This window comes from Pecten maximus, chromosome 6 (assembly GCF_902652985.1).
Source record: "Pecten maximus chromosome 6, xPecMax1.1, whole genome shotgun sequence".
Classification (NCBI taxonomy): domain Eukaryota; kingdom Metazoa; phylum Mollusca; class Bivalvia; order Pectinida; family Pectinidae; genus Pecten; species Pecten maximus.
This window is the reverse complement of record NC_047020.1, coordinates 76887-90879: the sequence shown is the minus strand read 5'-3', so window position 1 is coordinate 90879 and position 13993 is coordinate 76887. Positions and strand designations below refer to the sequence as shown.

At 38.3% G+C, this 13993-nt stretch overlaps 1 protein-coding gene across 1 annotated transcript in view; it reads left to right on the top strand.

The window, feature by feature from the left end:
- The window catches only part of LOC117329930, an 85097-nt gene that overhangs the window by 49276 nt on the left and 21828 nt on the right, over positions 1-13993 (top strand). Inside the window, exon 2 of the mRNA XM_033888161.1 lies at positions 9175-9373. Within this exon, the coding sequence (XP_033744052.1) occupies positions 9200-9373 (174 nt within the window). The 5' untranslated portion in view covers positions 9175-9199. The remainder of the gene's footprint in view (positions 1-9174; positions 9374-13993) is intronic.

The window sequence follows — 13993 nt, the reverse complement described above, 5'->3', positions numbered from 1 at the left end:
CTGCTCAATGTATCGTGTATCTTGTATACACCTACTCACGTATGTCGTGTATCTGGTATACACCTGCCCAAATGTATCGTGTATCTGCTATACACCTATACAAATGTATCGTGTATCTGGTATACACCTACTAATGTGTGTCGTGTATCTGGTATACACCTACTCAAGTGTATCGTGTATCTGGTATACACCTGCTCAAGTGTGTCGTGTATCTGGTATACACCTACCCAAATGTATCGTGTATCTGGTATACACCTACTAATGTGTGTCGTGTATCTGGTATACACCTGTCCAAATGTGTCGTGTATCTGGTATACACCTACTCAAGTTTATCGTGTATCTGGTATACACCTACTCAAGTGTGCCGTGTATCTGGTATACACCTACTCAAGTGTATCGTGTATCTGGTATACACCTACTCAAGTGTGTCGTGTATTTAGTATACAGCTACTCAAGTGTGTCGTGTATCTGGTATACACCTACTTAAATGTGTTGTTTATCTGGTATACACCTACTCAAGTGTGTCGTGGATCTGGTATACACCTACTCAAGTGTGTCGTGTATTTGGTATACACCTACTCAAGTGTGTCGTGTATCTGGTATACACCTACTCAAGTGTGTCGTGTATCTGGTATACACCTACTCAAGTGTATCGTGTATCGGATATACACCTACTTAAGTGTGTCGTGTATCTGGTATACACCTACTCAATTGTGTCGTGTATCTGGTATACACCTACTCAAGTGTGTCGTGTATCTGGTATACACCTACTGAATTGTGTCATGTATCTGGTATACACCTAATAAATACATACAATTTTATTAATGTTTATTGTGATATACTGCACCCACGTCCTAATAAATACATACAATTTGATAAATGTTTACTGTGATATTCTGCTTTATTGATGTAGATATTTTCATTGATGTTTAGCTTGATTTACTGCGCCGATCTTCTGATATATACATCTTTATAGTTATTTTTCTATTTCTAGCTTAATGTACCGCGCACACAGTCTGATTAATAAATAATTGTATCTGTCTTTACCTTGACATACTGCGTCCACTTTTTGATTGATTAGTAGTTTTATTTATCTTTAGGGTGATTTACTGCGCCCATGTCCTGATCAATAAATAGATTATCTATCTTTAGAGTGATTTACTGCGCCCATGTCCTGATTAATAAATAGATTATCTATATTTAGAGTGATTTACTGCGCCCATGTCCTGATTAATAAATAGATTATCTATATTTAGGGTGATTTACTGCGCCCATGTCCTGATTAATAAATAGATTATCTATCTTTAGGGTAATTTACTGCGCCCATGTCCTGATTAATAAATATATTATCTATCTTTAGGGTGATTAACTGGGCCCATGTCCTGATTAATAAATATATTATCTATCTTTAGGGTGATTTACTGCGCCCATGGCCTGATCAATAAATAGATTATCTATCTTTAGAGTGATTTACTGCGCCCATGTCCTGATTAATAAATAGATTATCTATATTTAGAGTGATTTACTGCGCCCATGTCCTGATTAATAAATAGATTATCTATATTTAGGGTGATTTACTGCGCCCATGTCCTGATTAATAAATAGATTATCTATCTTTAGGGTAATTTACTGCGCCCATGTCCTGATTAATAAATATATTATCTATCTTTAGGGTGATTAACTGCGCCCATGTCCTGATTAATAAATATATTATCTATCTTTAGGGTGATTTACTGCGCCCATGGCCTGATCAATAAATAGATTATCTATTTTTAGGTCGATTTACTGCGCCGATGTCCTGATCAATAAATAGATTATCTATCTTTAGGGTGATTTACTGCGCCCATGTCCTGATCAATAAATAGATTATCTATCTTTAGGGTAATTTACTGGGGCCATGTCCTGATTAATATTGATTGTCTATATTTAGGGTGATTTACTACGCCCATGTCCTGATCAATAAATAGATTATCTATCTTTAGGGTGATTTACTGCGCCCATGTCCTGATCAATAAATAGATTATCTATATTTAGGGTGATTTACTACGCCCATGTCCTGATCAATAAATAGATTATCTATCTTTAGGGTGATTTACTACGCCCATGTCCTGATCAATAAATATATTATCTATATTTAGGGTGATTTACTACGCCCATGTCCTGATCAATAAATAGATTATCTATATTTAGGGTGATTTACTGGCCCCCATATTCGGATAGACAAATAGTTTTATCTATTTTCAACGTGATGTACACGTCAATATAAATACTTTTTAACATTTATCGTGATATAGTACAAATACATATAATGTACGTCCTGAAGAAAAGAGATTATCTTCATGATATAAAGCATGAAACCCCGCTATAAAATACGCAATAAATGCACCAGGTACATTTAAGATAAGGTTGCAATTGAAACTGTTTGGTCATGGTTCCTCTGTCGTTGCTACTGTAACCCTGGTATATACTAGGTCGATCAGTTGAGAGCAAGACTAGTAACCCAGAGGTCCCGGGTTCGACCCCTATCGGTGGCAGTAATTAATCATGCACTTTGTTTAATTGGTGTGCATGTAAAGAGTCTAGAACTATACTCAGCGTTCCTTGCGAAAGCATCGCTGTAACCCAAAGTCAGTCGAGGACAAGGATCTTAGCTCGATCATCATCATCAAACTTTATTTCCTCCCAAAGGAGATAAGTGGAATACAACAAAATCGACAGAAAAAATAAATAAGGAATATCAAAATAAGTGAAGAGTTCATTTAGCGCGCTTTCCATGAGTAGCTACTATGTAGCTTACTCAATATCGCGTACTTACATCAGAATCAGGGCGAGAATAAGCGCGTGACTCTAACGACGAATCGAGCCGCCTTCATAAGGAAGCGATTCCTGCAAATGTCATCATCAAATGGAATGTTCTTACTAGCGCCTAGTAGGACTTGAACAAATGATACGTTGTTCTCGCATGTCACGATGTTGAAAACACGTGGGCCAAAATCGTTCAGAATATCTTGTAGGAAAAATTCACGTGATTCCCTGAAGTGGGGGCAGATGGAGCTGCTATGCACGATGACATCGCTGAAGGGCTGGTTGCACAAGACACACACTGCACTAACATAGCTTGAGGTCAATGTTGCACATAACGATTGAATTATCTGGGTGTCTGGTAAAGATTCCGCGACTTGCCACATAACGTAAGGTCCATATGAGCAGTGGCACGCGCGAAACAACTCAAAATCGCGATCAGATGCCATGCGATCCTGCAAGGCTTTGTTTTCGGTACTAGATATAGCCGCCTTTACTAGACGTTTCCATTGTCGTTTCGGAGGAAAGACGTAGGTTTGAGTATATGTAACAAGGTACGGAAATAGTTTATATCTCTGGAGCACATTGGTTATATCTAGGAAGTACCCGTTGGCGCGAGGACATCCAGGTTTGAAGGCATGCGCGCTCAGAAACGAATATAGTCGCGCTAAGAAAATCCTTTTAACCAGAAAAGAGCAGTCAAGGGAGATAACTTTCTGTAAGAAACACAGCTTTCTCCTGTCAATTTCCGCGGATATTCTAAATAAACCAAGCATTGGTTCTACCATATCCGATCTGGCCCGCCGATGAACACAGATGATAAGTTTGGCAGCGTAGTGGTGGAAGCGTGTTAGCTTGGTAATATCACTTACGGTAAGGTTTAACCAATGTTCACATCCGTAAAGAATAGACGGCAAAACGACTTTCTTATATAAGCTGGCCTTGATAAGAGGATTAATGGCGGTAGATGGGCAAATGCCAATTATCGAGTGGAGTGTTCTTCTTCCTTTGTCACACGCAGTTTGTACTCTTTCCATGTTGGACATCGTAGATGAGATTATTGTCCCAAGGTGAACCTGGGATACAGCGGTCTCTATGCTGTCAGAACCAAGCCTCCAGGCAAAGTTCGGGCGGCTCGGAATAAAGTTACCAACTACAACAATTTTACATTTCGAGTTATTAAATTCGAATTTCCACTTTTCACTATAAGTCTGACATATATCCAGGAGTCTTTGAAGAGCTAGAGGTGACGTACTTATCAACGTAATGTCGTCGACAAGAGTCGGATTACCAGTATTAAGAATCGCAACATTCGCACCGTTTTTACTATTTTCTAGAAGATCAAGAAGATTGTCTATGAATGACTGGTATAAAAACGTAGATAATACACCGCCTTGCCTAACACCAGATCCAACATAAAACCACTGTGACGTCATGCCATGCCACGTCACAGCACTCATTATGTCCGTGTAGGAGTCTCGAATGGTGTTAAAGAGATTACCAGTGATTCCGAGATTGTGAATTTTGTGGAAAAGTCCAGCGTGCCAAACAGTGTCAAAAGCCTTTTTGATATCCAAAAATGCTATAAAAACTTTACTATTCAGTTCAAGATTATGATGGATAGTTTCTTGCAGGGCATATTTGGCAGATGAACATCCTAGGGATTTTCTGAAGCCGTTTTGTTGTGCGTTCGGAAATACGGTATCTGAAGTGACTAATGAATCCTGTATGCGAACACTGATGACTTTTTCAAAAAGTTTATAGATGCAACAAAGAAGGGAAATGGGCCTATAACTTGTCGGATCACCACGGGACTTAGTACCACCTTTAAATATTGGAAGAATAATGCCTTTTTACCAGATAGTTGGGACGTGTTCCAACTCCATGCACTTGGTGAAAAGCTTCAGTATACACAGTATTAGAGTTCGGCCTCCATACCTTAAATGTTCATTCTGTATACTGTCTACACTCGTGGCTTTTCCTAGCTTTAGACTTCTAATTGCCCGTTCGATTTCAGAAAACACTGGTTTTCTGTTCAGTTCTTCTGTATCAAGATCATCAGTAAGTCCGTCTGATATTTCGACCTCAATCGGAACCGCTCGTTTTGAATTAGCCATGTAAATTGTTTGAAAATATTTACCGAAAGCCTCCGTTATCTCAACTGGAGACCTTAAGGTTTCATTACCCACTTTTAACGGTGAATAATTACAACGAGTGTCGCCTTTAAATTGCTTCAGAGCCCGCAAGAATGTTTTACTGTCACAATCCGCAGCATCATTCAAATTTTGCTGCAGGGAACGTAAATATTCGTCATACGCAGAGCACTGGACATTTTTGAAAGCGCGTTTTGCGTTTTTGTACAGTCGATAAGATGGATGTTGAAACCCACGCGGTTTCTCGTCAACGATCCACTCATTCCGCCTGTCACGAGCAGTCTTATGAGCTGCTTTCACATAATTATTCCAATAAGGTTTCAAACGAGGGTTATATCGCGATACTGGGATACAAGACTGTGCACAGGTAATTAGAGTATCCGTAACGATCTCATTGAATAGATCGATGTCTGCTGGGCCCTTAATATCAAAGTCATTGTACCAAAACACTGTCAACCGCCAACTGGTATTGTATCAGATGGTCAACATTACACGATTTCCATTTCAGATGGACTGATGGTTTGAGACATGAGGAGTGTACTATGGGTGGCGATCTTAAAGAACATGGTCAGATGCTATATCTGTGTCAGGAGTGGAAAAAACTCTTGCTGATTCAACACAATCGGTCATAGTGTCTTTCGTCAGAATGTAGTCAATGGTAGTTTCAGTTGGGGTGAAAGTGTGGGAGAGACTATCGCACACATTTGATTTATTAATGGCGATAAGATTATTGGAAGAGATTAGTTCATGGAGTAGATGCTTCTTCCGTCGAGCTGAGTATGACGCCGGAAATGTATCATATTGAGCGTTGAAATCACCAACTACTACTACGTCACCATTTTCAGCGTATAACTTAATGATGTCTGCGAGTGAGTCAATGAGTTCTGTAAATTCTGTTAAACTAGAATCGCTTGGCATGTATAAACCAAACAGAAAAAGCGGTGTGGAATCAACACGGTGTATACTAATTCCGATTATACGATTTGATTGACTAATATCTATTCCCTCTACAGAGTAACAGAGGTTCTTATGAACTAGAAATACAAGTCCACAACTACCACAACATATGGAATTATAATTAGTGTCAGTAGGTGAAGGGTAAGTGTTATAGCTTTCGTGAATGCTACACGGAAAGTCTGCACATCTAGTCGGTAATCGTAGTTCGCACAGGAGGCCTACGTCATACGCGTTGTTTGATAGAAGTTTATTTATACATAGCGAAGACGAGATTATTCCTCTGACGTTCCAGCAAAACACTGATAGTGACATGATGAACCAAAGAGGAAACACATGCAAAATGTTAATCATGCGATGCAACATTTATATCACTGAAGGAAGACACCGGTTGGCGTGGTGCTAACTTTTCACGCCAAACTTTATTGCGTAGCCATTTTCTGCACCTAACCTTTTTTTGGCCAGAAGTTTTGTTGTTCAAGAATATGTGCCTGAGGTCTCGGAACAACAATTTTTGCAGAAAGTAAACCATTCCTGGAGTTGAACATGTTTATTTTAGAAACTGTAACTCCAGCTGACGCCAGATAATTCACAATGCCCGATTCGGTGGTGGATTTGCCGATGTTACCGATATAGAACTGAGCCGCCTTAGCTCTGTGAGCTCCAACATTTCATTTAAGTTCCTCTTTTGAGGGTGTCGGAGGGCGGGTCGCGCCGGCCAATTCGAATTGGAATTTTACAAACGGCATTTGCATAATTAAGAGAATTTTGTGAGTCACGTTGATTATTTGATTCTACAATTGCAAAAGATTGAGAGGTCTTGGTGTCTGGATTGGCGAAACAAGAGGTAATTAGCACTGAATCTGACGGCAAATTTGCAGTATCAACGACCGAAGTGTTGCCAGGAGCGGTTTCTGGGGGAGATCGCAGTATTTGCAGACTGCTCAATACGCTCAAGGGCCACCGTAGGAGAGCACACGGGTTGACATTGGTGACCTTGCGGGGCAGTGGAGCGAGCACGCGTGTCGGAATGTCTAATGTTAGGCGTGTGTGACCCACTAGTAATACTGTTTACCTGTCTGACAGGAATGTCAGGGGTACCAACAGGGGTATTACTCATTTGTTTCAAAAGAGTTCTTTGACTTTTCTTAACCTCGCTTACGGCAGAGAAGAGAGAGGTTAATTCAGATGATAATTTGTCCAAACTTTCCAAACACGTTTCATGGCCAATACATTCTTTGGAAATATATGTTTCCGATATAGCCTTATAACTCGAACTTGTTAACTTGGAGCGCGACTCGTCAATATGACCGTCTAATTGAGTTCTAAGATTCTTATTTTCTAATTCAATAAGATGGATCTTGGATGCCGAATCCTTTTCGCGTTTCAGACAGGATTTCATGTTATTTTCAAGAGCTGAAAATCGCTCGACTAGACTATGTATAGTACTCGCTAGGTTCACCATACTCGGACCACAAGGCGTAAGGTCAGGTGTGGAAGATTAGAGTTTTGGACGTTGTCGAATCAATATGGTGCAAATATCACTTCTGTCACCCTGAATGAGTTGATACAAGATGTAACAGTCATTGGCGTATTTACAAGCACTTGAGCCCCCTTTCAGGGTACTTTTCCTTGTGACAAGATCACCTTCGGGGCACCCCTCGATATATCTCGCTCTGTTCAATAACGTTGTCCTATACCGGGTAATGGAGTCAAAGTGAGCTGTATGTAAGCTTCAACAATTTAGAAATATAAAGTTCTTTGGGTTGATTATACAGTTCTTCATCTAAACTTTGAATAAAAAGCTTGGTCAGGAATACACGATAGTTGCAGAGAACTGCTAGGGCCTTGGGACATTGACAAGTTCAATGAGGGATCAAGTAACGTACATGTATTATCAAGATCGGTGTTACTGTCCGTTTCAAAACAATCGGTATATTCTTCGAAATCACCGGTATCTGTATCACATGTATTGTTTACTGACTCACCACAGTCTTGGAGAGACACGGGTTGCATCTCAAAGTACTGTTTCGGGCTCGTATTACCATGAGAAGATAGATTGTCCGGAGACGACAAATCGTCGTCCGCAGTCGTATCCGCCATCTTGACTCGACCGATTACATGTGGATATAAATAGTCTGTGTATTTATTGGCTCGCTAGAATTATTCATAGGACGTAATTGGTTACATGCTGTCCATAATATCATAATTCGTAGAAGAACAATTGGTGGAATTATTTGCAAAAAAATGTGATTGATAAGATTAAATTGTTCAAAATTATTTGGCATTGTTATATGTTATTGCACACACGGTGGCGCTGTTGCTTGGTTATGGTCGTAAATCGATAAAATCAGAGGGACATGCATACGCGAGAAACTCCGCAGCGCCACCTGCCCATATCTCTCAGAAATAAACTCTCAGCATAGCTACGCAAGTATTAATTAACATACCAAACCATCTCAACCTTTACTACTACTGTTTGCTAATAAATAATGCTATTGGTAGACCTCTAATCACTATTTTACTGTTAGTAGCCTCTTACTGATAAATAATGCTGGTTGTAGCCCCCTTACTGATAATTCTACCATGTTTGCTATGTAACGCCAGTTTTGATTGGTTTAAAACCATGTATTATTTTCCAATAACCCACGCTCGTGCCAATAATACACGGTAGTGAGTCACGGATGTTACAATTTTATATATCTAATATTCACACATTTTATAAAAGGTTACCATAGCCGAGTGGGCTAATGGGTTAGTCTTTCAATAAATTTTTATCACGATGCGAGTTCGAATCCTACGGAGGCCCCCCGTTTTATTTTTTTTATTTTTTTTTATCCTTTTTTTTTCAAAATCAATGCCATTTGATAGATGCTCTTGATCGTAGTACTGTATTGCCTGTATATTTCATCAACAAATAATGCAATACTCCAGAAATAAATTACAAGGTTTTCTCGGGGTTTCTTTGCATTTTTTCTATTAGAAAGAGGTCGATCTCAGAACTAAACAGTACATGGTAGAATAGAAATAATCAACTTTGACTCGTGTATTGTTGCAGGATATACAACTCGGACTCGGATATTTTGCAATTTTAATTAATAACTCAGGCCTGCGGCCTTCGTTATTAATTTAATTGCAAAATATCCTCGTTCTCGCTGTATATCCTGCAACAATACACGAATCATCGTTAATTATTTCTTAAATAATGCTGTTGGTAGCCCGCTTAGCTTTCAGCTAATACTTGCTGTTACTTTGTTTTTTGTAGACCCGGATCGGGAAAGTTGCTGACCATGCCTTCACGCACACAAAAGAGAACTATCATCCTTGCCTTTGTCCTTGTCGCCAGTATGCTGGTAATATTAAATAAAAGTCAAATATCTGATTTTCACAAAAACTCAGCTTCGGTGCAGGAAGTATTGCATTACGTGCTTCAGAAGAAGACGTTCCTTATGTGGCCAAACATGGTAAGACTCTCAATAGTTTTTTCAAGCAAAGTTTGTACAGTATTGAACAAGGCAATCGTGTTACTTTTAAACTTCATTGTCATTTACAATTCTTTTTGAAATAATAAATAGAATATAGGAAACGATTACATGACCAGAATGACAGAACAGCTTCCTCTCCGTCCGTATGTTTGTACACAGGTACAATTGTCAGTAACACCAAATATTGTCAGCACTCTAGTGACTTTATTCTTTGAAGGATTATGATCAAACTTTACACATTAAAAGGGACTATTACATCTCGGACGAGTTCGAGTTTCAGGAAAATGTCAAGATGACCGTAATTATTTTTACAAAATTAATTTCCAGCGCTTTAGTGGTTGCATTCCTTGAGGGGTTTTGACGACCAAATTTCGCACCATAATGTCTTGGACAACTTTGAGTTTCAGGATTGGCGGTCGAGGTCAAGCTCTTCTCTACTATCTGAAAAATTGCCTTTCAGATCTCCAATGACTTCATTCCTTGAAGTTTATTTTTTATTCAACTTTAGACAAATTAATCACTTTAATGTCTCGAATAAGTTTAATTTTTTGGTCAAGGTCATTGTTACTCTTTTTACAAAATCTATGTTCATTTATAGTGCTTACGGTATTAGCATGCATGGAAGACCAGGATATCTTTCTCGAGTATGAGTTTCAGGTTTGTAAGTTCAAGTTCACCGTAATCATTGACTTTTACAGGCAATCTGTCCCTTTATCAAGACACAGGCAAATTACAAACGATCACATATAGACGTAGAACATTGACTATTTACACAAGTTTAGTAGAAAAGCAACGAACAATATCGTTATGTTTGTGTTAATGCTCCCATTGGTCGATGATTAATTCGCCGAAGGTCTATTTTAATTTATTAGAAAACGTAGAAATACATAAACAAATATATAGTTAAAAAGATAGATAAATATCTAGATATATACATAGATTAATATATAAATAAATAGATGAACAGTGAAAATAAGAGGTAAAACAAATGAACAGCGTAAGTTAAATCGGTGTGATGGCAGTGATTACCAGTACCTTCGCCCGTGTCCCCTAGCTCATACTACAAGGAGTATTCCATACATTGTATCTCATTGTGAGACCAATGGACAGAACTACCGCATCTCTGCACATCCACCGGGTGATACCGGAAGTTACGAATCCGACGGGGAGTATATACAAATCCGACGGGGAGTATCTATCCGAAGGGCGTAAGGACATGGCTGGGGTATGTTTTATAGTGATACGTGGCATTTTAACATACTATCGGAAATATGATGATACCCACGGAATTCTACGCTATTTCCTTGATACATATCAGTAATTCGTTAATCTCATAAACTTGCCGTGTTTGATTGATGCTCAATATTATCCGGCTGCCCTACTGTCAAACGACGAATTTGCTATGAATTTTGTCAAAAATACCCAATAATCGCGATCAAAACACGATGGACAGAGTTTTGGCATTAAACATTGACTACAATAAACTATTAGTAATCAACAATTTGTTTGGATTACAGCTATAAAGTACCTTAATTGGCAAATTATAAAAGCACCCAAAATTCCGACGGGGAAAATCTCTCTCCAATATCTGAATCCAACGGGGAATATCAGTACACAAAGTCGCGACTGTGTGATACTTAAGCATTGAGTTTCTTTCATTTGAAAGTTATGGGCTTATGAATGCCAACTGGACAAAGGCAAATTCAACATGAAGCGCGCATTCATCAGCCCATAACTTCCAAATGAAAGCAGTTCAATGCTTATACTTACATTTGACAACGATTTTTAAAGACTATATCCAGGAATTTTGCTCGTACGATGAATGAACAAATATTATCATTGTCAAAGACGGAGCCACCTTTTCAACAGCCATCTTTCCAATCTCTCCCAGAGTGCATTGCGATTCCCTTCATTACACGGTTATTGTGATTACTCCGTTTCTTTGTTACGTGATATTAACAGAAAGATGAAACCCAGCAGCTTAGTTCAAAACACAATTTAATGATTTACAAAGCTAAGCAAGTTACAGAAATAGTTCACAATTGCAATTTAGTGGTGTACAAGGTGGTGTATTAAACCAACACTGCCAATATTACATATCTTATAACAGCTCTCCTAGCGTTATCCTTTCCTATCTGTTTCTCCTGAATTAAAAATGTTAGTAAATCCAACGCTTTACTTCCATGCATTTACTAATCAAACAGAGTTCTTCTTCCACCGTAATTTTGTCCGACACTGGTCTCGAAATATATTTGAAGGAACTTAATGAAACTTGACATAAGGGTTTATCATGGTCAGGGGGTGTGCAACTGACCCTTTCTTTCCCGCGGGACCAGTCAACCAAGAATGGCCGCCATTTCCTGGCCTCAGATTGGTCCAAATTTAGATATTGACCGATTTTGGTGAAATTTGTTAGTAAGGTACATGGAACACCAGTCACTCTCTTGACCTCACTTTAACATTTTAACAAAATGGCCGCCATTTCCTGATCTGTGATTTGTACAGTTTAGATATTGAATTTTGATGAAATTTGGTATTTAGAAGTATTAGGGGACTGTAAAATTAACTTAATGTATTTCGTTGTAAAAGGAATCATGCGGAGACTTCTGATTGGTCGAAAGTTTTATATTATTCGATTTTAATAAAAATGGTATAGGGATATCAGGGGACTGCAAATTCAACCGCCTTGGTTTCGTTGCCATAACCAGAAAATTTGTATATTGCGGACTATGGGGTTACGTTTGGGGGACTTCTGTAATGGTTTCCTATTATAATAAATATTTATTATCGTTTGTCTTCGCTAGTTTAGGTTAGAATTGAATAGCATTAGACCGGCTGCCATTGAAGCTCAGTTGTAGACATACATTTAAATATAATACCAAACCCCAAATTTCTTAAATGACCTTAATGTCCAGATCACCACAGGACACCTTAAATAGTAATAATAATAATTTTATTTTGTTAAAACGATCACATAATCATGCATACTCTTTATTATAAAACATTAGAAATCATCTCGAAAAAAAGTCGGCGAACCAAAAAAGGCCTACCAAGCCTCGCCACAACCAATATAGGTGAAGCCTTCGTAAAAAGGTTACAAACCAGCCAAAGGAAATTGTCTCCATTAACAAAATCGAAAACCCAAGAAATCGACGAAGAAAAGGTAATGTCCAATCTTGATGAAATTTAATACGTAGCTGTAGTATGGCGTGGTGATAATAGCTGCAGCGTTCATTTTTGGAAAAAAGGCCGCCATTTACTGGCCCCTGATTGGTCGAAATTTCAATATTGTGCGATTTTTAGTAAATTAAGAGTGTAGGTATATCGTGGGACACCTGTCACTCTCGCAACCTCTCTAAATTGCAGCCATTTCTCGGCCTCTGATTGGTCGAAATGCATTATTCGATTAGGATGAAAATTGGTGTATATGGGCATTAGGCGAATATGAAAACAACTGCATCGGTTGTCAAAGCAACCACACCGAGGCTTTCTGATTGGTCGAAAAATAGATATTGTTCAATTTCGATGAAAAGTGGTATATAGTTGAATTCTACTTCAATTGTTAGGATTAAGTTGCCAATAACAACCACACGCAAATTTCTGTTGATTGAATGTTATATCTTGTCGATTTCGATGAAAATTGGTGTATAGGGGTATAAGGGGAGTCTTAATACAACCGCGGCGTTGGTTTCGTTGCCATAGCAAACAACACGGAAGCTGCTGATTGGTCAAACATTTTACATCGATCAATTGTGATTGTGATTAAAATTGGTATATAGGTGAAGTATGACATCACAAACACTATTGCGATATCAACTTCTTCATTTACGACTGCAGGGGTAGTTTTTAGGACATATGTAACGGCCCCCCTTACAATAAGCACTATTTGTAAACGATTTTAGTAGAACACCTAGTGTGAATAGTTCTGAACGTTTCCAGCCAGTTGAACTAATACAGAACTTTCATAGATGTTCTTTTGGTGATCTTCAGTGGTGGCTGTGTAAAGCCCTTCTTTGGTTAATATAACATTGTGCTCTCGCATCATCGATATATTTTAATTACAAACATAGTTTTATTTGCAGTAGTTTTCCTTTTACTAGTACAAAAAATGTATCACCTAACACTTGCATGATTTATCAACTGTGCATTCTTTTTGTTAGATTGTGACAATTTTAAAACTTTGGCAAATAATATGTAAACATGAAATTTATTTGTTTAAAGAACTTTCAAGAACTAAAGCATAATTGTCCTCGACCTTAATTAAGTAAAATATAACTCGTTTTAGTATGCTGTGTAGTATTGACACGAAGTGACTTAAAATTTTCCCATCAATACACTTATACACCTCGAAAATGGTCTCACCTATATGACACCATTATGAACTCTTCAAGTCGAGTTGTATCAACAGAGCAAACGAAAAGAAAAAGAAATTTACACACTGTCTTTTGGCGATGTTATGGTGTCACGTTTTATGACTGTTATCATATACTGCATGCAAAATCGCATTTTTGAGGTCAACTGAGGCGAAGTGATCTATTGAAGTGGTCGTGTATCGGCCGTCGTCCATCACTGGTGTCACATATGTGAAATTATTTAAAC